The sequence below is a fragment of the Podarcis melisellensis genome (assembly GCF_964234715.1).
Source record: "Podarcis melisellensis genome assembly, chromosome: 7".
NCBI classification, from domain to species: domain Eukaryota; kingdom Metazoa; phylum Chordata; class Lepidosauria; order Squamata; family Lacertidae; genus Podarcis; species Podarcis melisellensis.
The window spans coordinates 86475587-86493884 of NC_138539.1; the positions used below are offsets into that span (position 1 = coordinate 86475587).

Genomic DNA, 18298 nt, shown 5'->3' on the forward strand with positions numbered 1-18298 from the left:
CCGAGCCGGGAGAATAGCTGGCTCTATAGCACTGGCTCTGTGAGTCTGTGGGCCTGAGTGTGACCTCCATGTATTTCAATGTGCCATCTGAGTTCAGTTGAAGCTTAGGGCTGGATTGTTTGAAAACATCCCTGGCAGGAGCACCACTCAGGCTGCAGCAAGAAGAACCCCTGGCTTTTTTATTCCGAAAGCATTTTGCAGACAGGATTATGAACGTAACGAGGGACACAATGCTAACTGCCACCAGCGCAATAATCAGATAGAGGGTCAGGTCAGATTTTTCTTTGGGGTGAGTCAGGAAATCACGAGACTGGGGCCTTTCCTCGGTTACTTTATCCTCCAATGAGACCACGATGGTGACGGTGGTAGACAAAGGTGGTTCTCCATTGTCCTTCACTAGTACAAGGATTTTCTGTGCCGGGAGATCTGTTTCCTGGAACTCCCGAACAGTCCAAATTTCCCCAGTGTAGGGAGCCACTCGGAACAAGGAGGGGTCAGTAGACTGGGGAAGCAAGGAGTAAGAAAGCCAGGCATTGTGGCCAGAGTCTGCATCCACGGCAGTGACTTTGGTGACCACGTAGCCTGCCGATGCAGACTGAGGGATCCTCTGGATTGCAGACAGTTCCCGCCCAGTCACTGGGTGCAAAACAACAGGCGTGTTATCATTCTGATCCATTATGAAGAGGTAGACAGTGACACTGGAGCTCAGTTGGGGTGACCCAGCATCGTGCACCATGATGGGGATTTGCAGCACCTGCAGCATTTCATAGTCAAAAGAGTGCTGGGCATAGACATTCCCATTGTCTGGGTTGACGTAAATGAAAGAAGAGACTGGAGCATCTTGAATTGGGCTTCCTGCCACTGAGTACGTGAGCCGGGAATTGTCCTCCTCGTCAGGATCAGAGGCCGCCACAGTGCATAGCAGAGAGCCAGGTGGATTGTTCTCCTTCAAGAAGGAGTTGTAGAAGGGCTGAGAGAAGTACGGGGCATTGTCATTAACATCTGAAATGTTCAGCAAGATGGTGACATCTGTGGTTAGAGGTGGGGACCCTGAATCTTGGGCCGTCAACTTGATAGTGTATCGAGAAACTGTTTCTCTATCCAGCTTCTCAGAGGTAACCAAAGAATAGTGGTTTTCAAAAGATTTAATTTTGAAGGGCAAGTTGGGTGATATTTGTAAGCTCACTTTTCCATTGGCACCTGAATCTTGGTCTCGCACATTGAAAAGCCCTACCACTGTCTCTAAAGGGGTGTTTTCTGGCACGGGGTTTACCAGAGAGGTAAGGAGAACCTCTGGGGGGTGGTCGTTTTCATCTTCAACTTCCACTTGGATTACACAATGGCCTTCCATTTGAGGAATGCCCTTGTCCCTGGCCCTTACATGAAGCTCATAAAAATGAGATTCTTCAAAATCCACAACTCCTTGGACACGGATCTCACCTGTGTGGGGATCCAAGCCAAACAACTTCTGGATGGAATCAGGTGTGTGGATTCCAAAGGAATACTGTATTTCCCCATTAGAACCTGCATCAGGGTCAGTTGCATTAAGTCTGAAAAGCAAAGAGCCTACAGGGATGTTCTCCGAAAATCTTATCTTGTACAAAGGAAGGTCAAATGCAGGCTCATTATCATTATTATCCAGGACCACAATGGTGATCAGAGCTGTTCCTGACAGTACAGGATCCCCCCCATCACAGGCAGTCAGGATGAGCTGGTGTTCCGATTGTTGCTCTCGGTCCAAAGGTTGCTCTAGCACCAGCTCAGGTAAAAGCTTGCCATCGTTCACATTCTTTACATTAAGTGAGAAGTGGGGGTTGGGGCTGAGTCGGTAGACACTGACTGCATTGGTCCCCACGTCCGCATCATGAGCGCTCTCCAGTGGAAAGCGAGACCCTGTGGCGGCAGACTCTGCTATCCTCAGCACAAGCTTGGGGGTGAGGAAACCGGGGGAATTGTCATTTAAGTCCAGGATCTCTACCTCCAGGTGAAAGAGCTCCAAGGGATTTTCTATGACTACTTGGATTGGCAAAATGCACCCCGAGCTTGCTCCACACAGGGTCTCTCGGTCTATCTTTTCATTCACTATCAGAGCACCGTTGGCCAAGTTAACGGCAAAGTACCTCTTGCTCTCCTCAGAGCCCAGCCTCAGCCTGCGACGAGAAAGGTCTGCCACCGTTAAGCCCAAGTCCTGAGCCACCTTTCCCACCACGGTGCCCAGCTCCGATTCCTCCACCACGGAATAGTGGATCTGTCCTGTAACCAACGCCCGGCTGAACAGCAAAAACAAACCCAGTACTTGCCATTTGAAAGAGGGTTGCCGGGACAAATGTGGCTCCATTTCAGAAAAAAGTCCCCTTCCAGAAGGAGTCTTTGTGATATCCCAGGGATAAGGAGGCTCCAGGACCTGGACGAATGCTGTTTTTTAAATCCCTCGGTATTTCCTTCCAAATGAGTTAAAGTAGCTTTTGAGCTTGCCTAGCTGCAGCAACAGAATGTTAGTCAGAGAGTTGAGGGGGTGGATTGGGGGAGGGAAGCTGAATTACAGCCATAGCGACGGAGGAGGAAAGTCGAGGCAGAAAGAGCTGATCCCCCCTCCCCCCAAAATCTGGATCAGCACCTGACTAGATGACAGCTCCATCCACTCTCCACCAGTGGCAAGTCCACCTACACTCTTAAAGCTGCTGCAGCACATGAAGTTGGGAGACCAGGAGTGATCACCCCCATACCTCAACCCTAAATGTAACCAAGAGGCTGGTTTGCCACTGGTTTTGGCAGCTAAGTTTAGCAGCTCAGATTCTTGTTCTCAAGGAAACAGCACGTCCGGGAAGCATGAACGGTACAAATCCTCATTGTTCACATTAGCTAGATTCATTCCATCTCATCTGAACAAAAGACAAACTCTCAGCTGTAGGGGATACAGAATCATAGTCTCTCTGGCGAACAACTGGTCTGATTTTTCACTTGCAGTGAAAAAGGTATTTGTTACAGTCGAAAAGAGGAAAGATAGGGAGAAACTCTCACAGAAAGTGCTTTAGCATTTTGCAACGCAGCTTCAATAAATGCATTTAAAACTCTTAGTCATTACCAAGGCAAAACAGACCCTTTCAGAATGTTCATTTTCAAATGCAGACATGGGAACCTCCACCACACAGTGAAGAATGCACAATCTTCAAAATTGCTTAAGGCCTCCCAGCTCTATTCATTGGCCTTTCCAAAATTAGAACACCACAATCAATGCAGCAGTATTTCTAAGTAGAACCATTGTAACCCAAAGACCATGGTGTGGCTTTGAATGTCAGAGACCCACATACCAAGTAGTTTTTAAGCTGTGGTGTTAAGGCACTTTCCAATAATGCGACACCCAAGTACAGATTCACAGAACTGTGATGGACTCAGTGAGTGGACCATTTTTCTTAAGATGGGGTGCCTCATTCTTGATGCACTCCCGACTTATGATCCTTAGCACTTTTTCTTTCCCCCTTTTCCACCAAGCTTTCAAAAACACCAGAAAAACAAATATTTGACAACCTCCGCTGGAAAATCATTTAACTGCTGGATTTATTTTTCGGTTAGAAACTTTTTGCTGCTTGTTAACCTAAATCTAAGTACCAGTAGTTTAAAAGCATTACTTCTTGCCAAATATCCACAGGGTGAACAACTGCTAATCTTCCCAAGCTTCTTCTAAAATAGCCTATCTCCTTGAAGAATCTCAAATCCAACAAAATGCTTTTTAATTTACAAACTGACCACCTTAACACAAAGGCTGCCTGACATTGCCATTGCATCTGTGACCTTATCTCTGGAGATTGTTACAGAATCACAGGGTGCTACATGACATAGTTATAGAACAGTATTTCATGCCTCACCTCGTTTGGCTCTTGGGAAAGGCTGTAGGCCAGAAGTGTGCCTGTGCTGTTGATATCCTGCTGAGTGACTGGTGTAGCTATCCTGAAATTCCTCCCTTCTGAAAAGTGGGTCTGGCCAGGCCTTAGGAGGGTAAAAGGAGAAACAACATCTCCCCCAATGAAGGCTGTAGGGAATTCCATTTTTTCCTCCTGGCTCAAGCGTACTGAGAACGTGTCAAAGTGTCCTCCCACAGGAATAGAGTTCCTACCCTTCAGGTCGCTGGTCCAACCCACATCTGAGTGTCTTCCTTTCAATCTTTTAAGACACTTCATAGCTAAAAACACAAAGGCTAGAGCAGAAAGTCCTGAGATTGTGATTAGAGCAATAATGAGTTGCAAGGTCAGGTGAGATAACCCTTCTTGTTCCATGCTGGACTCTCTGAGGTCTGCTGTGCCCAACTCATGCTCATGCTCTAGATTAAGAATCAGAGTGGCTGTGGCAGACAGAGGTGGCTTCCCATTGTCCAAGATCTCAACAACCAACTCTTGGGAAGGGGCGTCTTGTTCCAGGAGGGCTCGGACGGTTCGGATCTCTCCTGTGAACGCCGAGACTTGGAAAAGGCTTGGGTCTGTGGCTTGCTGCAACTTATAAGAAACCCATGCATTCTGCCCAGAGTCTGCATCCACAGCTGTGACTTTGGTTACCAGGTAACCTCCTTGTGCAGAAAAAGGGACTGGCTGCTGGGCTAGGACCCCCTTCTTGGTTACAGGGTATACAACGAGAGGAGCATTATCATTCTGGTCTATGATGAAGATGGAGACAGTCACGTTGGCACAGAGTGGAGGAGAACCATTATCCTTAGCTTGAATCTGGAAAACCAGTTGCTGGGTTTGCTCATAGTCAAATGAGCAGCCACTGTAGACAGTACCGTTCTCCATAACATAGACATAGGAGGAAATGGGCATTCCATTTATGATATGCTCCACTAACGAATAAGACAGGTGTGAGTTCTGCCCCAGATCAGGGTCAAAGGCAGATATAGAAATGATTGGCAGCCCCAGAGCATTGTTCTCAGTTACGAGGGTCTCATATGCAGGCTGTGAGAAGTGGGGTGGGTTATCGTTCAGGTCAGATATATTTACAAGGAAGTTTCTTTGACTGGAGAGAGGTGGAGAACCAGAATCCGTAGCTGTGATCATAACTTTGTACTGTGAGATTTCCTCCCGATCTAGGGGGCCACTGGTGATCAAAGAGTAGTGGTTCTTAAAGGAAGGTACAATCTGGAAGGGGACATCTGCAGGGAGATGAAGCTGTACTTCTCCATTTTCCCCAGAATCTGCATCGCTGACTCTGAGGAGCCCTGCTGTGGTACCTGGGGGAGCATCTTCTGGTATGGTGGTGGTGAGGGAAGTGAACCTAATGATAGGCTCATTGTCATTCACATCCACTACCTCCACTAAGATGTTGCAGTGTGCATCCATGGAAGGTGACCCTCGGTCTTTGGCCCTCACATCAATTTCATACAATGTGTCATCTTCATAATCCACACTTCCCAGGACTCTTATCTCCCCAGTCTCCTCATTAAGGCTGAACATTTTCCGGATTTTCTGTGGAGTGTGGCTGCTGAAGGAGTAGGAAACTTTCCCATTTGCCCCCTCATCATTGTCTGTAGCTTGTAAATGTATCACAAGGGCCCCCACTGGGGCATTTTCTAGTAGGCTAACTTTGTACACCGACTGGTTAAAGACAGGTGGATTGTCATTGGCATCTACGACTGACACGAGGATCTTTGCTGTCCCGGATTTGGCAGGAACTCCTCCATCCAGGGCTGTAATCACCAGGGGGTAGCGCTGCTGCTGTTCTCTATCCAGCGCCTTCTCTAACACCAGCTCAGGTTTGCTGCCGCCTTTATGTGACTTAACACTGAGGCTGAATTGTCCACGTGGACTCAGCTGGTAGGTGCTGACTGAATTCATGCCAATGTCCAAATCTTCAGCACTTTCCAGGGGGAAGCGGGCCCCCGGCATTGCAGACTCTGCTATCTCCAAATGGGTGAGACTGGTAAGAAAAACTGGGTCGTTGTCATTCACATCCAAGAGCTCAACTTCCACACGATGGGAGGCTGTTGGGTTTGCAAGTAGGAGCTCCAGATAGAGCAGGCAGTGTAAGCTGGGCCCACAAAGCTGCTCTCGGTCCAGCCGTTCTTTCACGACCAAGACACCATTTGGCACCTTGGCTTCGAAGTACTTTTCAGCAGAGCCAGCCATGATCTGCAGCTGTCGGGAGACCACCCGGGCAGCATCTAGACCCAAGTCTTTAGCCACATCCCCAACAAAGGCCCCAGGAGCTAACTCCTCAGGAATTGAATAACGGAGCTGGGTCATCTCTCCAGCACACTGGAGAGAGACAGAAACCAAAAGCAAAGCTCTTACTTGCCATGGCAGGAGTAGTCTTTCTTCCAGAGACAGCATAATGTCGCCAAAATTTCCTCTTCCTTTGCTGGACTTCTGTCCTCTCTGATTCCAGCACAGCCAAGGAAACAACACAGAATCCCGGGTTAGATCGCGCAAGGGATGAGAAAGCGGCGCACCATCTGCATCTTTTCTCTGTTTTTCTTCCACAGAAAACAGCGGCGGTGCCTAGTCCGTATCGGAATCAAGAGGGGAGGAGCTTTGTTGTCCATCAAAGCAGATACAGGGCTCCTGGAATCAAGGACGCGCCTGGCTGTTTGCAATGGACCACCCATTCTCCCCCTCCCCAGCTCCAGCAATGGTGTGGGGGAGGTCTTAAAGCGCCAGTGCAAATGTTGAAGAAGAGCTGGGAGCCCATTCGCCAGCTGTCAGTGACTGGATTTCCCAAGATAATTATATGAACAATAAATCCTATGTCATTACAAGCTTTTGAATTCATTAATGAATGTCACAAGCATTTAAATTCAATAATGAACACTCTTTGTTTGGAATGGTTGGGGTTATAAGCTAAACCAGCAAACTGCAGATTTTGCAGATTTTTTAAAAAACAGAATGCAACAAACACCAGTGGCTGCACAATTAAGTGATATACTGCCATTTGCTGGATATAAGATCACGTTAAAAGACCCATTGATTGTCTGCCTGAATTTCCTTTAAATGAATGGCATTCAATAACCGATGCAGGAGAGCTCTTCAAAGCTCATTCCCACTATGGCCTTTGTTCTCCAAATGGAGTATACTAAGAGTCTCTCCATATTTCCTTTCCTAAATTTCAGGAGTTTTGCAGCCAGTGCACAAAACAGAATAAACCATGACATCACAAAGGAATTTTTTAAGCCTCTGGAGTCAAAGGTTAGGAGGAGCAAGGTTAAAAAGAGTTTTATGAGCAAGAACCTGGTCCCTGAGGTTCCCAACAAACAGCTTCCATAGTGGAGACAACATAATAGTTAGGGAAGGGGTCAGGTCAATGAGATTCATGGACTTCCTGGAAAAGATGAAAGAAATCTATGAATAGAAGTACTTTCTCTCCCCTAAAGGTAGACAATGCCTTCTGAATGTTGTCATGGTGGACTTCAGTGAAGAGGTAGATGAGGCACACTGCTGTTGAAAAAGTGGTGTCCTCTGTCTTATGTGCATTAGAAGCACCTGGATTTGCTCCTAGTGGCATCATGTGTGGATGAGAAGCTGGGCACCTCCCGTGTGTGAGATTTCACAGTAGAAATGAAACAGACAGAATGTATTTACGGTGATGGTTCTTCTCCAGGAGTACTGTGCAGATAATATAGGGCAATGATCACAGGTTGTTCGTATTGCATTTGTTATTCTGTTAGCTAGATTGGTCTTCACTGTCCAGAGGAGTATTTGTGACTAAAACCTGGTTTTGAAACACGGCCCATGGCTTTAAACGCAGGCATCTGAGAATACTGGCAATCACTGCTGCTCCACTGCCTCTGGAGTGAGCTGCTTGCTATGTGCAGAGACATGCTCTCTGGCATGGACAAAGTTTGTTTTGACCAAGGTACAATCTTTTGGGTATTTGGGGACATAAAAAATGTGCACCACCATATATTCCATGGCAAAGACGTCCACCTCATTTTAACATTAAACTTATAGCTTCTATTTTATAGGCAAGCCTCCTTTTCACCACAGCTGTGACTTCCCAATAGTCACATAATGCTGCATTGGGTGGAGTCCCCCTATATACGGAATTGCCATACTAAGTAAGGTGTTGCTCCAATATAGAGCCTTCAGGACCAAGCAATGCTCAACTGCCTTAATTCCCGGTCAATGTTTTTCAAAGAAGCAAGTTCAGATCTCTTCACATCAACAGACAAGAAAGTCTTAACAAGTAAGTGATGACGGAACTGCTGCTTGTTCTACTAACCAAGGAATGTTAATTTCTCTGATTCTAAATATCTCTCTGTGTCACAGGCCCTGGAGAGGGTAGGAATCATCAACACCTGCATTTCCCACTTCTGCCTGATACATTTCCATGGATCTTTTTACATCCATCTTGACTCCATGAAGGAGCTTGACTCACATGTACACAGGGACTCACAGTTTACAGGTTCCTTTCAAAGCAGTAAAAATCTATTTCCACAGTTATCATCTCACTAATCAACTATTATATAGCAGTTGTTTGGGGATGCAATTTCCCGTTCTTTGCTATGATTTCTATGTAACCTAAACTCACCCTTCTAGTCCACTTGGACTAGTGATGGTCAGGGATTGGCACAGTGCCTGGGCAGAGAGCACAGAACAATTAGCAGCATCCACAAAACTCTTGCAGGGTGGAAGCACCTTGAGATTCTGGACTCAGGCTACATCAAGAACAATTTTCTTCAGCTCAAGAGTTTGTATTTGTATATTACAACACCAAAAAATCACAATATCAAATACATTCCTTGACTTACTGATTCTGCCTTTTCTAATGCCTGAGGATACACATTAAAAAAACTTAAGGATACTATTCTTTATAATGAATGTTCTTATCTTGATAATACCAATGTCTTTATACACTCTTGCTTATCTTGAATTCACCTGCACATAACTTTCAACTTTGCAATCCTATTTATTTTCAGAATCCATTTAGTCACAAATAGCACACATACTGTACAAATATTTCTAACTAGTTATACACAGTCTTGGTTCACAGAGCTACGAACGCTGCATACCAAGCTAAGTGGCTTTGAAAGATGCAAAGCCACTTGGCTTGGTTTAACTAACACATGTGAACTTAACACACATAACTACATGACACTGTGCTAAACTTCACAGGAAACAGTATTTGATGAGAAGCAATTCAAATCAGTTCCTAATGCACACTTGTGCCATTTAACTTTAATGAAATCACAATAAATATTTGGTGCACAGGAAAACATTTCAACAATGGAAATGGGAGACCTTGTAATTAGGATTTGAGAGGAGTGGGGAGACTGATATCTCACTTCAAAATCTGAAATGTGATTGAGTTAGATTGCTTTAGACTTTTTGGACAGTCAATGACTATTTTCTAGGTTCAAGATTGTAGACAAGCAAGCAAGAGGGAAATTTTAAATGTTAGGGGTCAACATACAGTAAGTTTCATTACATTCACTCATCCCCCTACACTAAACTCATTTGTGAAAGGCACCATAAGATCTTGAGTGGGGTCTCTGGGCAGGGATTGTGTATGTTTATTGCTGTCAAATCTCATCCAGTGGCAGATGGCTAGACAGCGTGGTGTTAGCCAGCTCTTTCCACTCTTTGTCTTCCATTATCTTTACAGAAAAATAAATATGGTTACTTTCTTGCATTGCTCTAGATTAGATGATAAAGTTTCTGATCTTGGATTCTCCTGTGTTGCTTTGGCTGCATATATGCTCATCTTAATTTTCAAAGTGAGATTTCTTCTTTCTAATCTCAGCGTCCTATAATTTAGGGATACTTCTTACAAACTAGAAGACCAGTGTGTTTGGCAATAAACCCCACAGCATATGAAGCTGTCGCTTGCATTTATTTCAGTGCACAAAGCGCAGCAGGTTCTGGCCCCTTGCAACATATTTTCAAGCACATATGATTTTAATAAGTACAGCCTCCTCAACTGAAAATGTAATGGACACACTAAATGTTCACATTGTTTCAGTAATACGTGAAGGAGCCCTGATTATATTTGGTGAGAGTCTGCCCTGGTTTTGCATATTTTAGAGCCAGATGGCCTACTAATGAAAAGCCTCTAACTTTTGTTAAAACACTAAAGAAACTAATGGTTCTGCCTGTACAGATTAAGTGTGGGATCTGGTGCAGCTTTAAGAGTACATCAGCTTAGGATCATCATATTGTGCTGGAATTGCTGATGCCTATTGACAGGACACACACGGACACACAAACACACCTCTCTTCCGCTGTCTCTGTTGCCCGCCCTGTTTTTCTGATCATAGTCATTTTCTTAACAATCTCCCAGACTATGTAATTTTGGGTAGGAAAACGTAGCTAAAACAATTTCCAAGGATCTCAGGGTTCACATGTCAACCATTTCAAGCAAAGCAACATGTATGGCAGTTAAGAAAGCCTAATTATGAATTGATAACAGCAATGCAACCCTTTTGGCATCAGAATAGTAATAATAAACAATAATAATTTAAATCTCAACAACAAATTAAAAGTACAGATGAAATCACTAATCAGTTATCAATGAATTAACATCATCATCATCATTATTACATTTATAAGGCTGCCTTCTAGCAGTTTTCTGGGTGGCTCACAAACCAAACCAAGCAGAATATAGCATATTAAAAACCTATGATGAATTAATTAAAAGTTGCACAATTTAAATCTCAAGGTATAAAATAAAAGCAAGCTACATACAAAATATCAATTACTGTTATGAATGTGTACATATATTTCCCACACAGCTGAAAGGTTAGATACCACATTGCTCTAAAACATGTTCGGATATCAGATGCCAAATACTAAATGCCAAATTAACCAGGTACAAAGTCTCAAAACCAGTTCACTGAAATGATGGCTCCGAAAGCTATTCACAAACTATCAGGGGTGAAACTGGCCTGGAGCCAGACTCTTTCTGGCAACCTCTGCTTCACCCTTGCAATCTCTGGGCTTCCTGGTCCTTCTTCCAGCGCCCTCTCCACATAAAGCTGCAGTTTATCGCTGTACCCTAAAACAACTTCCTGCCTATAGCATCTAATTGTGTAGCAGAATGCACCCTGAGCATGTATCTACACTGCAGATTCAAACTGGTGCAGCAATCATTCCCAAGGAATTTTATAGGAATTATAGGAATTGTGCTTCTGGCTCAGTTCTCAATGAGGTTGTACACCTGAGTCTGGGCTGTACCACTTCAGACTGCAGGTGGGGACTCAAGATGGCTGTATGCTCCTCCATGCCAGCCACCCCACGGTTAGGATCCTTCTTCCTTCCTAGCTTTGACAGAGCTCTGAATTCTTTGTACGCAGGAACATTCAAAAATGTGGGTTTCATCTGCAATCTGAAATGGTACAGCCTAGAAACAGATTAACCATCTTGGTGAGAACTGGGCCTCTGTGAGGAAATCTTAGAAACAAGACACACAACGTGCTCTCTTCAGAGTTAAAATGTTCATGAATATTTCAAAGGAAACTAGCATGTACATACAATCCCAGCAATTAACATATTCACTGCCAGCCTTCTGCTGTTACACAATAACAAGATAAAATGAGTGTCACACGAGTGCTACCTAATGTTATCAGTGATCAGAATATGAGAGGAGCCTGGGAAGGAAGGGAATTTGATGCCTCCTGGGCAGTTTGCCTATGCCTGGTATTTTAGGGGGAAAGACTATTGGACAGAATGGGGATGGGGTGCAAGACAACAACATTTAAGTCAAGCTGAAAGTAGCCTGCCACTTGTGATTCCCAAAAGAAAGCTGAAGCCTGAAACTTTAGGTAAAACCTTGAGACTAAGAAACCCCAAAGCACAATAGCTTTGTGCAGCTGGTGGAAGAGTCAGGAAAAAGCTTACCTATGTAGGTGTTGACCGGTGTGCTTTGTAGGCATTGTGAGAAAGAACCTGGCTATTGTTGTTGTTATTACTCCTCCTTCTCCTCTCTACACAGTAGCTTTTCTGGATTGCAGGCAAAATCTCCAATTAATATTCACTTTCATACAATAACATATTGCATTATCTTTTCACTTATTGACTTTTGATATGAACTCTATGATGGGGCTGCCTATGTTTTACTGGACATCCAACAGGGAACACATTATCTCTACTATCTCCCACCTGATCAGGGACAACATGGGGGGGGGAGCTGAGCCCCTCCAATTAAGCAGGGGACTGGGCCCCCTCAATTTTATGCAGCCTGCAAGCCATCAGAAGGCAATCCTGTATAGGGAAGGGAAGTTTTTTATATATGTTGGAAGCTGCCCAGAGTGGCTGGGGCAACTCAGTAAGATGTGTGGATATACCGTATTTTTCGCTCTATAAGATGCACCAGACCACAAGATGCACCTAGTTTTTTGGGGAGGAAAACAAGAAACAAAATATTTTGAATCTCAGAAGCCAGAACAGCAAGAGGGATCTCTGCGCAGTAAAAGCAGCAATCCCTCTTGCTGTTCTGGCTTCTGGGATAGCTGCGCAGCCTGCATTCGCTCCATAAGACACACACACATTTTCCCTTACTTTTTAGGAGGGAAAAAGTGAGTCTTATAGAGCAAAAAATATGGTAAATAGTAAAATTATCATTATGGAATGGGACGTCCCTATTTTCATTGGAGAAATGTTCGTATGACAGAATGCCCAAGCCTCTTTGCAAACTTTTCACATTTTGCACTTGCTATAGGGTGGGGTATTCTTTAACATCTAGCCACACTTATTGTGTAATAATATTTACAGAAAATAACTTATAGTGAGTACCTGATCTTAGACAACTCACCACAGGAAAGATGCATCCTGTTTTGTAGAAAGAACAGATTGGCTAAATAACAGAAATTCCAAGGACTGCAGGGCAGAAAAGTGCACTGGATGGAAGAGGGAAATGGCAGCTCTTTAAGACACCAGTTATTCTATAGCCTTGTGTCCAAACAACTTACTCATCAACCACAGCTCTGACGTCACTCATTTGCTAAAAACACTGAAAGGGGGGGGGGATAGCTGGGCTGGCTCACTCACTTAGAAGGGTACTCACACATTTTGCTTGATAACTTCATTTCTAGAAGGGCTAGGCTCTTACATTTTTAAAATGAAAACTCAAAGTCTGGGTCCTCTGACAAGCAGAGGCCCCAGAGCAATATCCGCAACCACCTTGATTTCTTAAAATAAAAAGCATAGGGCCCTTCATTGGGAACAGAAGCATCAAACCAGGTGGCAACAGCTGGCACCTTCTCCAACGGTCCCAGGGCCTCTGGGCCTCACTTCAACATAGTGGTGCTATATTGGGGCCCAGAAGCACTGAGGGGAAATGAAAACGGCATTTTTCAGCATCAGGGCAAGGGAGCACCATCTCTCCTCACCACCCCCATGCTGCTGCCCATCCTTGCCTCCACCTGCTGCGGCCTCCAGGTAAACTAATTTGGGGGTGCACACCTGGTGGCTGGTCCTGTGTGTAGGCCTCCTTCTGAAAGGCATCCATGCTCAGGCTCTTTCCCAGAAGTCTCTTTCGTATAGAAGAGCATCTTCCCTGGAAGGCTGCTGCCATTGCTTCCATAGAAAGTGCCATTTCCCCCTACCAAATTAGTCTGAATGAGAAGTCATCAGAGCCCTGTTCTAATGTCTCTTCTTCTGCTACTCCTACTCCTACTCATGTTTAGCTACATAGAGAATTGGTTCAATTCCACCATACACATAAGGAAAAGGAATAAGTCTTACATTTCCACCCCATCATAGATGAATATCAAACAGATATACTTCAGAGACTAGGCCCCCAAGGAAATGTTGAAGGTGATGTCCCTTTAGCGTCTTGAAGAAGCACCCAAGCCAAAAGGCCTCCCAACACATATCCAACCCATTATTTACAAAGCATTACTGTTTCCTTGCGTATGATTTTTCGTAAAACATAAACTTACTGAGAGCTATCATTCTTCAGAGGCAATGACTATGCAACCCAACAACAGCTGACCACATTGATCTGACCCAGACCAGAAAGAACAAACCACCCAACGCCATGTAATGTAGGAAGGAACCAACCCATGCACAAGAGTTAAACAGGCGGGGCTCTTAATCATGCTATTAAATAACACAGCACTAGATGGAGACAGAAAACAGGAAAAAGAATGTGTTCTACAGGAACTACCCTGTTTCCGGGTAGAAAGACATTGAGTGGTCTGCCTTTAAGTCAACTTAAGCTCAGAGCTGGGATTTCCCAACTTTGCTGGAGAAGGACAACAAGCATACATTACCTCAGAGGACACCAGAAGCCTCTTATTTGTGCTTATTAGCTGGTTATATATTGCAGGGTCACATCTTGTGATAGTGCTCTGGCGGCTCCCCATAGGGCTGGGAGCAAAGGGCATTTTGTACAGAAGTTCACTCTGGCGAGAGTCCGTGGTGAGGACCTGCTGGTAGAAGTTTGGAGGAGTAAATCCACTCCGCACAGTGTCTATGTGGTTGAAAGGCCCCGGGGTTCTATAAAGGGAGCTTCTGGAGGCTTTGAATATATCCTTGGATTGCCTCCACTTGTAAAATTTATAAATCCCCACCCCAACCACGGTGACAAAGAAGGCCACTGAGATCAAGATGACAGCAATGATTAAATAGAAAGTCAAGTGCTTCTTTGTTTGGGGTGTAGTGGAGACAGCAGTCAAGTCTGTCAGTGTCTCCCTAGATGTCTCTGCTACATCTACAGCAAGGGTCACTGTGGAGGACAAGGCAGGCTCCCCATTGTCTTTTATTAAGATGAGCAATGTTTGCTTGCGAGAATCTTCTTCTTGCAGAGAACGAGCTGTACTTATCTCCCCAGAATGCAGCCCCACAGTGAACAGCCCTGGGTCAGTGACCTGAAGGAAGGAATACGAGAGCCAGGCATTGTAACCAGAATCTGCATCCCAGGCCACAATTTTTGTGACCATGTAACCAGGGCTGACTGTGGGTGAGATGACTTCTGAGAGCGAAGAACTGTTGTTTGAGTTTGGGTATAAGAGCCTGGGTGCATTGTCATTCTGATCCGTGACAAAAACATTGACAGTGATGTTAGTGGCGAGAGGCGGGAGGCCGGCATCACGAACCTGGACCACTAGCCTGAACTCCATGGTGCCCTCATGGTCCAAGGGGACTAGGACATATATACTGCCATTTTCCCGATTAATAGAAAAATACCTGCCCGCCAAGTCTCCCGAGGACATGGGACTATCCAGGATGGAGTAGGAAAGGTGGGAATTCCGGTTCAGATCTGGGTCAGAGGCACTGATGTTAAAGATCAGGGTCCCTGGAAGGTTGTTTTCCTCCACGTACACATCATAGGAGGATTGTGGAAATTTAGGAGGGTTGTCATTTACATCAGACACTTTAACCAGTATTTGCTTTTCTGCCATGAGTGAAGGTGTGCCTGCATCCTGAGCTGTGATGGTGATGTTGTACTCAGAGACAAGTTCCCTGTCCAAGGGTCCTTTGGTCTGTAAGGTATAATAATTTTTAAGGGAAGAGCTGAGGGCAAAAGGGATCCCAGAAGGTATAAAGCAATTTACTAAGCCATTATCACCAGAGTCCTGATCCGTGACACTCAGCAACGCAATCACAGTCCCTGGAGCCGCGTCTTCTGGTATTGGGCTGTACACCGACGTCACTGTTATTTCTGGGGTGTTGTCGTTCACATCCACAATCTCTACCAGCACTTTGCAATGAGCGACACCAGGATTCGAACCCTTATCTTTTGCCTGGATATAAATCTCATAAAATTTGGCTTCTTCAAAATCCAGCAACCCCTTCAGCCTCAGTTCTCCAGTGGCAGAGTCTAGGGCAAAGAGCTGTCGGATTCTGGCAGGGGTGTGACTGCTGAAAGAGTACACAATCTCCCCATTGGGGCCTTCGTCCAGGTCGAAGGCTCTGGTTTGGACAACCAGGGTGTTCAAGGGTGTGTCTTCTTTCACGCTGGCTCTGTAGATGGACTGGTTGAAGACAGGGGCGTTGTCATTTGCATCCAGGACGTCAACCAGCACCTGCAAGCTGGCCGATCGGGGTGGGGTCCCTCCATCCATCGCCGTGAGAACCAGCTGCACTTCCCGCTGCTGCTCCCGGTCCAGCTCTTTCTCCAGCACCAGCTCCGCATACTTCGTCCCGTCGCCTCGCGTCTGCACGTCCAGCACGAAGTGCGGGTTGGCGCTGAGCTGGTAGGTCTGCAGAGAGTTGCTTCCCACGTCGGGGTCCTGCGCGCTCTCCAAGGGGAAACGCGCCCCGGGGGTCACCGACTCGCTGATCTCCAGCTTCATCTGCTTGCTCTGGAAAGCCGGGTCGTTGTCGTTGACGTCCTGGATCTCCACGGTCACGCCGTACAGCACCAGCGGGCTCTCGGCCACCACCTCCAGGCTGAGCGCGCACGGCGAGAGGGCCCCGCAAAGTTCCTCGCGGTCGATGCGCTCGCTCACCAGCAACTTCCCGCTGCCCAGGTCCACCTCGAAGTACTTTCGTCCGCCGCCCGACACCACGCGGAGGTTCCTCGCGGGCAGCTGGGCGAGATCCAGGCCCAGGTCGCCCACCACGTTGCCCACCGAAGAGCCCCTGGGCATCTCCTCGGGGATGGCGTAGCGCGTGGCGGCGAGCGCCCGCTCCGAGACGCCCAGCCACAGCCAGAAGCCCACGACGGGCAGCCATCGCGCTCTCGGCCGGCTCCTTCCCGCGGCGCCTCTCATCTCCCGGCCTCGCAAAGTTTCTTTCTTTCTGCGGGAGCGGCGGGGAGGTCCCTCTAAAAGTTTTCAGCCGTCCCTTCCATGCGGCCGCCACCCTGCCCGGTCCAGGCTCGCCTCGCGCGGACTTTGGGGGTCGGGCATCGCTCGGCGGCGCGGCGCTCCGGCGGCGGGACTGCGCTCCGTCTGTTGCTGGCGCTCAACTCGCGGCGGCGGCGGCGGCGGCGTCCCACTTCGCGCTGCTTCGCCGCCAGCATCGCCGGGTCAACAGCGGCGCGCAGAGTCGCGACCATTAACTGCAGGAGAGGCCGCTCCCGCTCCGCCTCCCCGGCTCGCCGCCGGGACTCCGAGGCACGAGGCGCACGGCTCCATCCAAGCCGGGCCGGCCGGGGCCGGTGGACTTCTTTTTCGGGGGGGGGCGGGGGTGTTCCTCGGTCAAAGGCTTGTGGAGGCTGCCCCCTAGGCTGCACAGCCCTCCCCGCTCTGCCGCCGCGAGAAGGAGCGAAGGGAAGCGCGGACCAAGGAGGCAGCAAGGGCTCATTGTTCTCGCTGGGGAGCGTGGAGGAAGGGCTGGACCCCGGACGCTTCCCAGGGATCGGGAGAGAGATGCCCGCCTGCCTCCGCTGCCTCCGCCTCTGGCTCCCTCGCTTACGCTCTCCCGGCCTGGCGGCTCTGTGGGGCAGCCCAGTGCTCCCCATGCACGGCAATGTTCAGGGAGAACCCGCAAGCCCCCCAAGGCGGTGTAAGCTTCCCCTCTCCCTCTGCTCCCCAATCTGCTGCCCAAAGGGAAAGGGGTGAGCAGGAAGATAGCAGGTTATTGTATTATGATTTTGTTACAGGACTTTCTATACGAACCTTCATCGGAACCCCCCAGGATAGTTTGTGTGTGCGTGTGCATGGATTAAAATGCAGACAATATACAGCAGAACAGTAATAAAAGCCAACGATCTTATGCAAGCAAGCAAAGAATCCACAGGGCTAAAATCAGCTCTAAAAGGGCTGGGGAAATGGAAAAGTCTACCTGGCGCTGGAAGGATGACAAAATACGTACCAAGTGGACCCCTCTACAGATTGCACTTTACAACTGAGGCACCACCACTGAGAAGGCCCTTTCTTTGGGGAGCAGCTGCCTTGTCTAAGTTTGTGGGGCTGCCCCCAGAAGTTGTTCTGTTGAAGTTCTGAATGTTTAGGCCAACATAGAAAGTATCCTGGGTCCTAAGCTGGAAAAGGCTTTAAAAGTGAAAGCCAGCACTTGGGCTCAGAAATTGGGAGCCAATGCAGCTGGCATATAGCATCACTGTTACATTATCCTAAAAAGCCTACCTCAGTTGCATTCTGCAACTCCAGCAGCTGCATTCTGAACTCGCAGCAATTTCCAAGCCATATTTGAGAGGCAACCCCACAGAGAGTGTATCACAGTAGTCTAACCTGGTACAGCATAATCAGTCACAAGACACGGCACACACACACCATTTCAATGACAATGCCTTTGAGGGGCCCAGTCCCCTCAAATATTTTAGGGGAGACTAAGGGACCTCAGTCCCTAGGAGTTGGCTCCTATGAACCTGGAAGTTATCAGAGTACAGATCACTGATGTTAAGCTAAACTTACAATTGCTGCTTGCTCTCAGCTCCCTGCTACACTGGGGAGAGACAGAAGGTGAGGGGA

The 18298-nt window shown here is 47.0% G+C and overlaps 1 protein-coding gene across 1 annotated transcript in view; it reads right to left on the reverse strand.

Moving 5' to 3' along the window:
- Window positions 1–16836, reverse strand: part of LOC309374819 (protocadherin gamma-C5-like) — a 49104-nt gene extending 32268 nt beyond the window's left edge. The window contains exons 1-2 of the mRNA XM_081919998.1: window positions 14192–16836; window positions 3867–6485 (exon numbers count right to left, since the gene is read on the reverse strand). Coding sequence (XP_081776124.1) covers window positions 3867–6485; window positions 14192–16636 — 5064 coding nt within the window. The 5' untranslated portion in view covers window positions 16637–16836. The remainder of the gene's footprint in view (window positions 1–3866; window positions 6486–14191) is intronic.
- Window positions 16837–18298: the final 1462 nt, after the last annotated feature.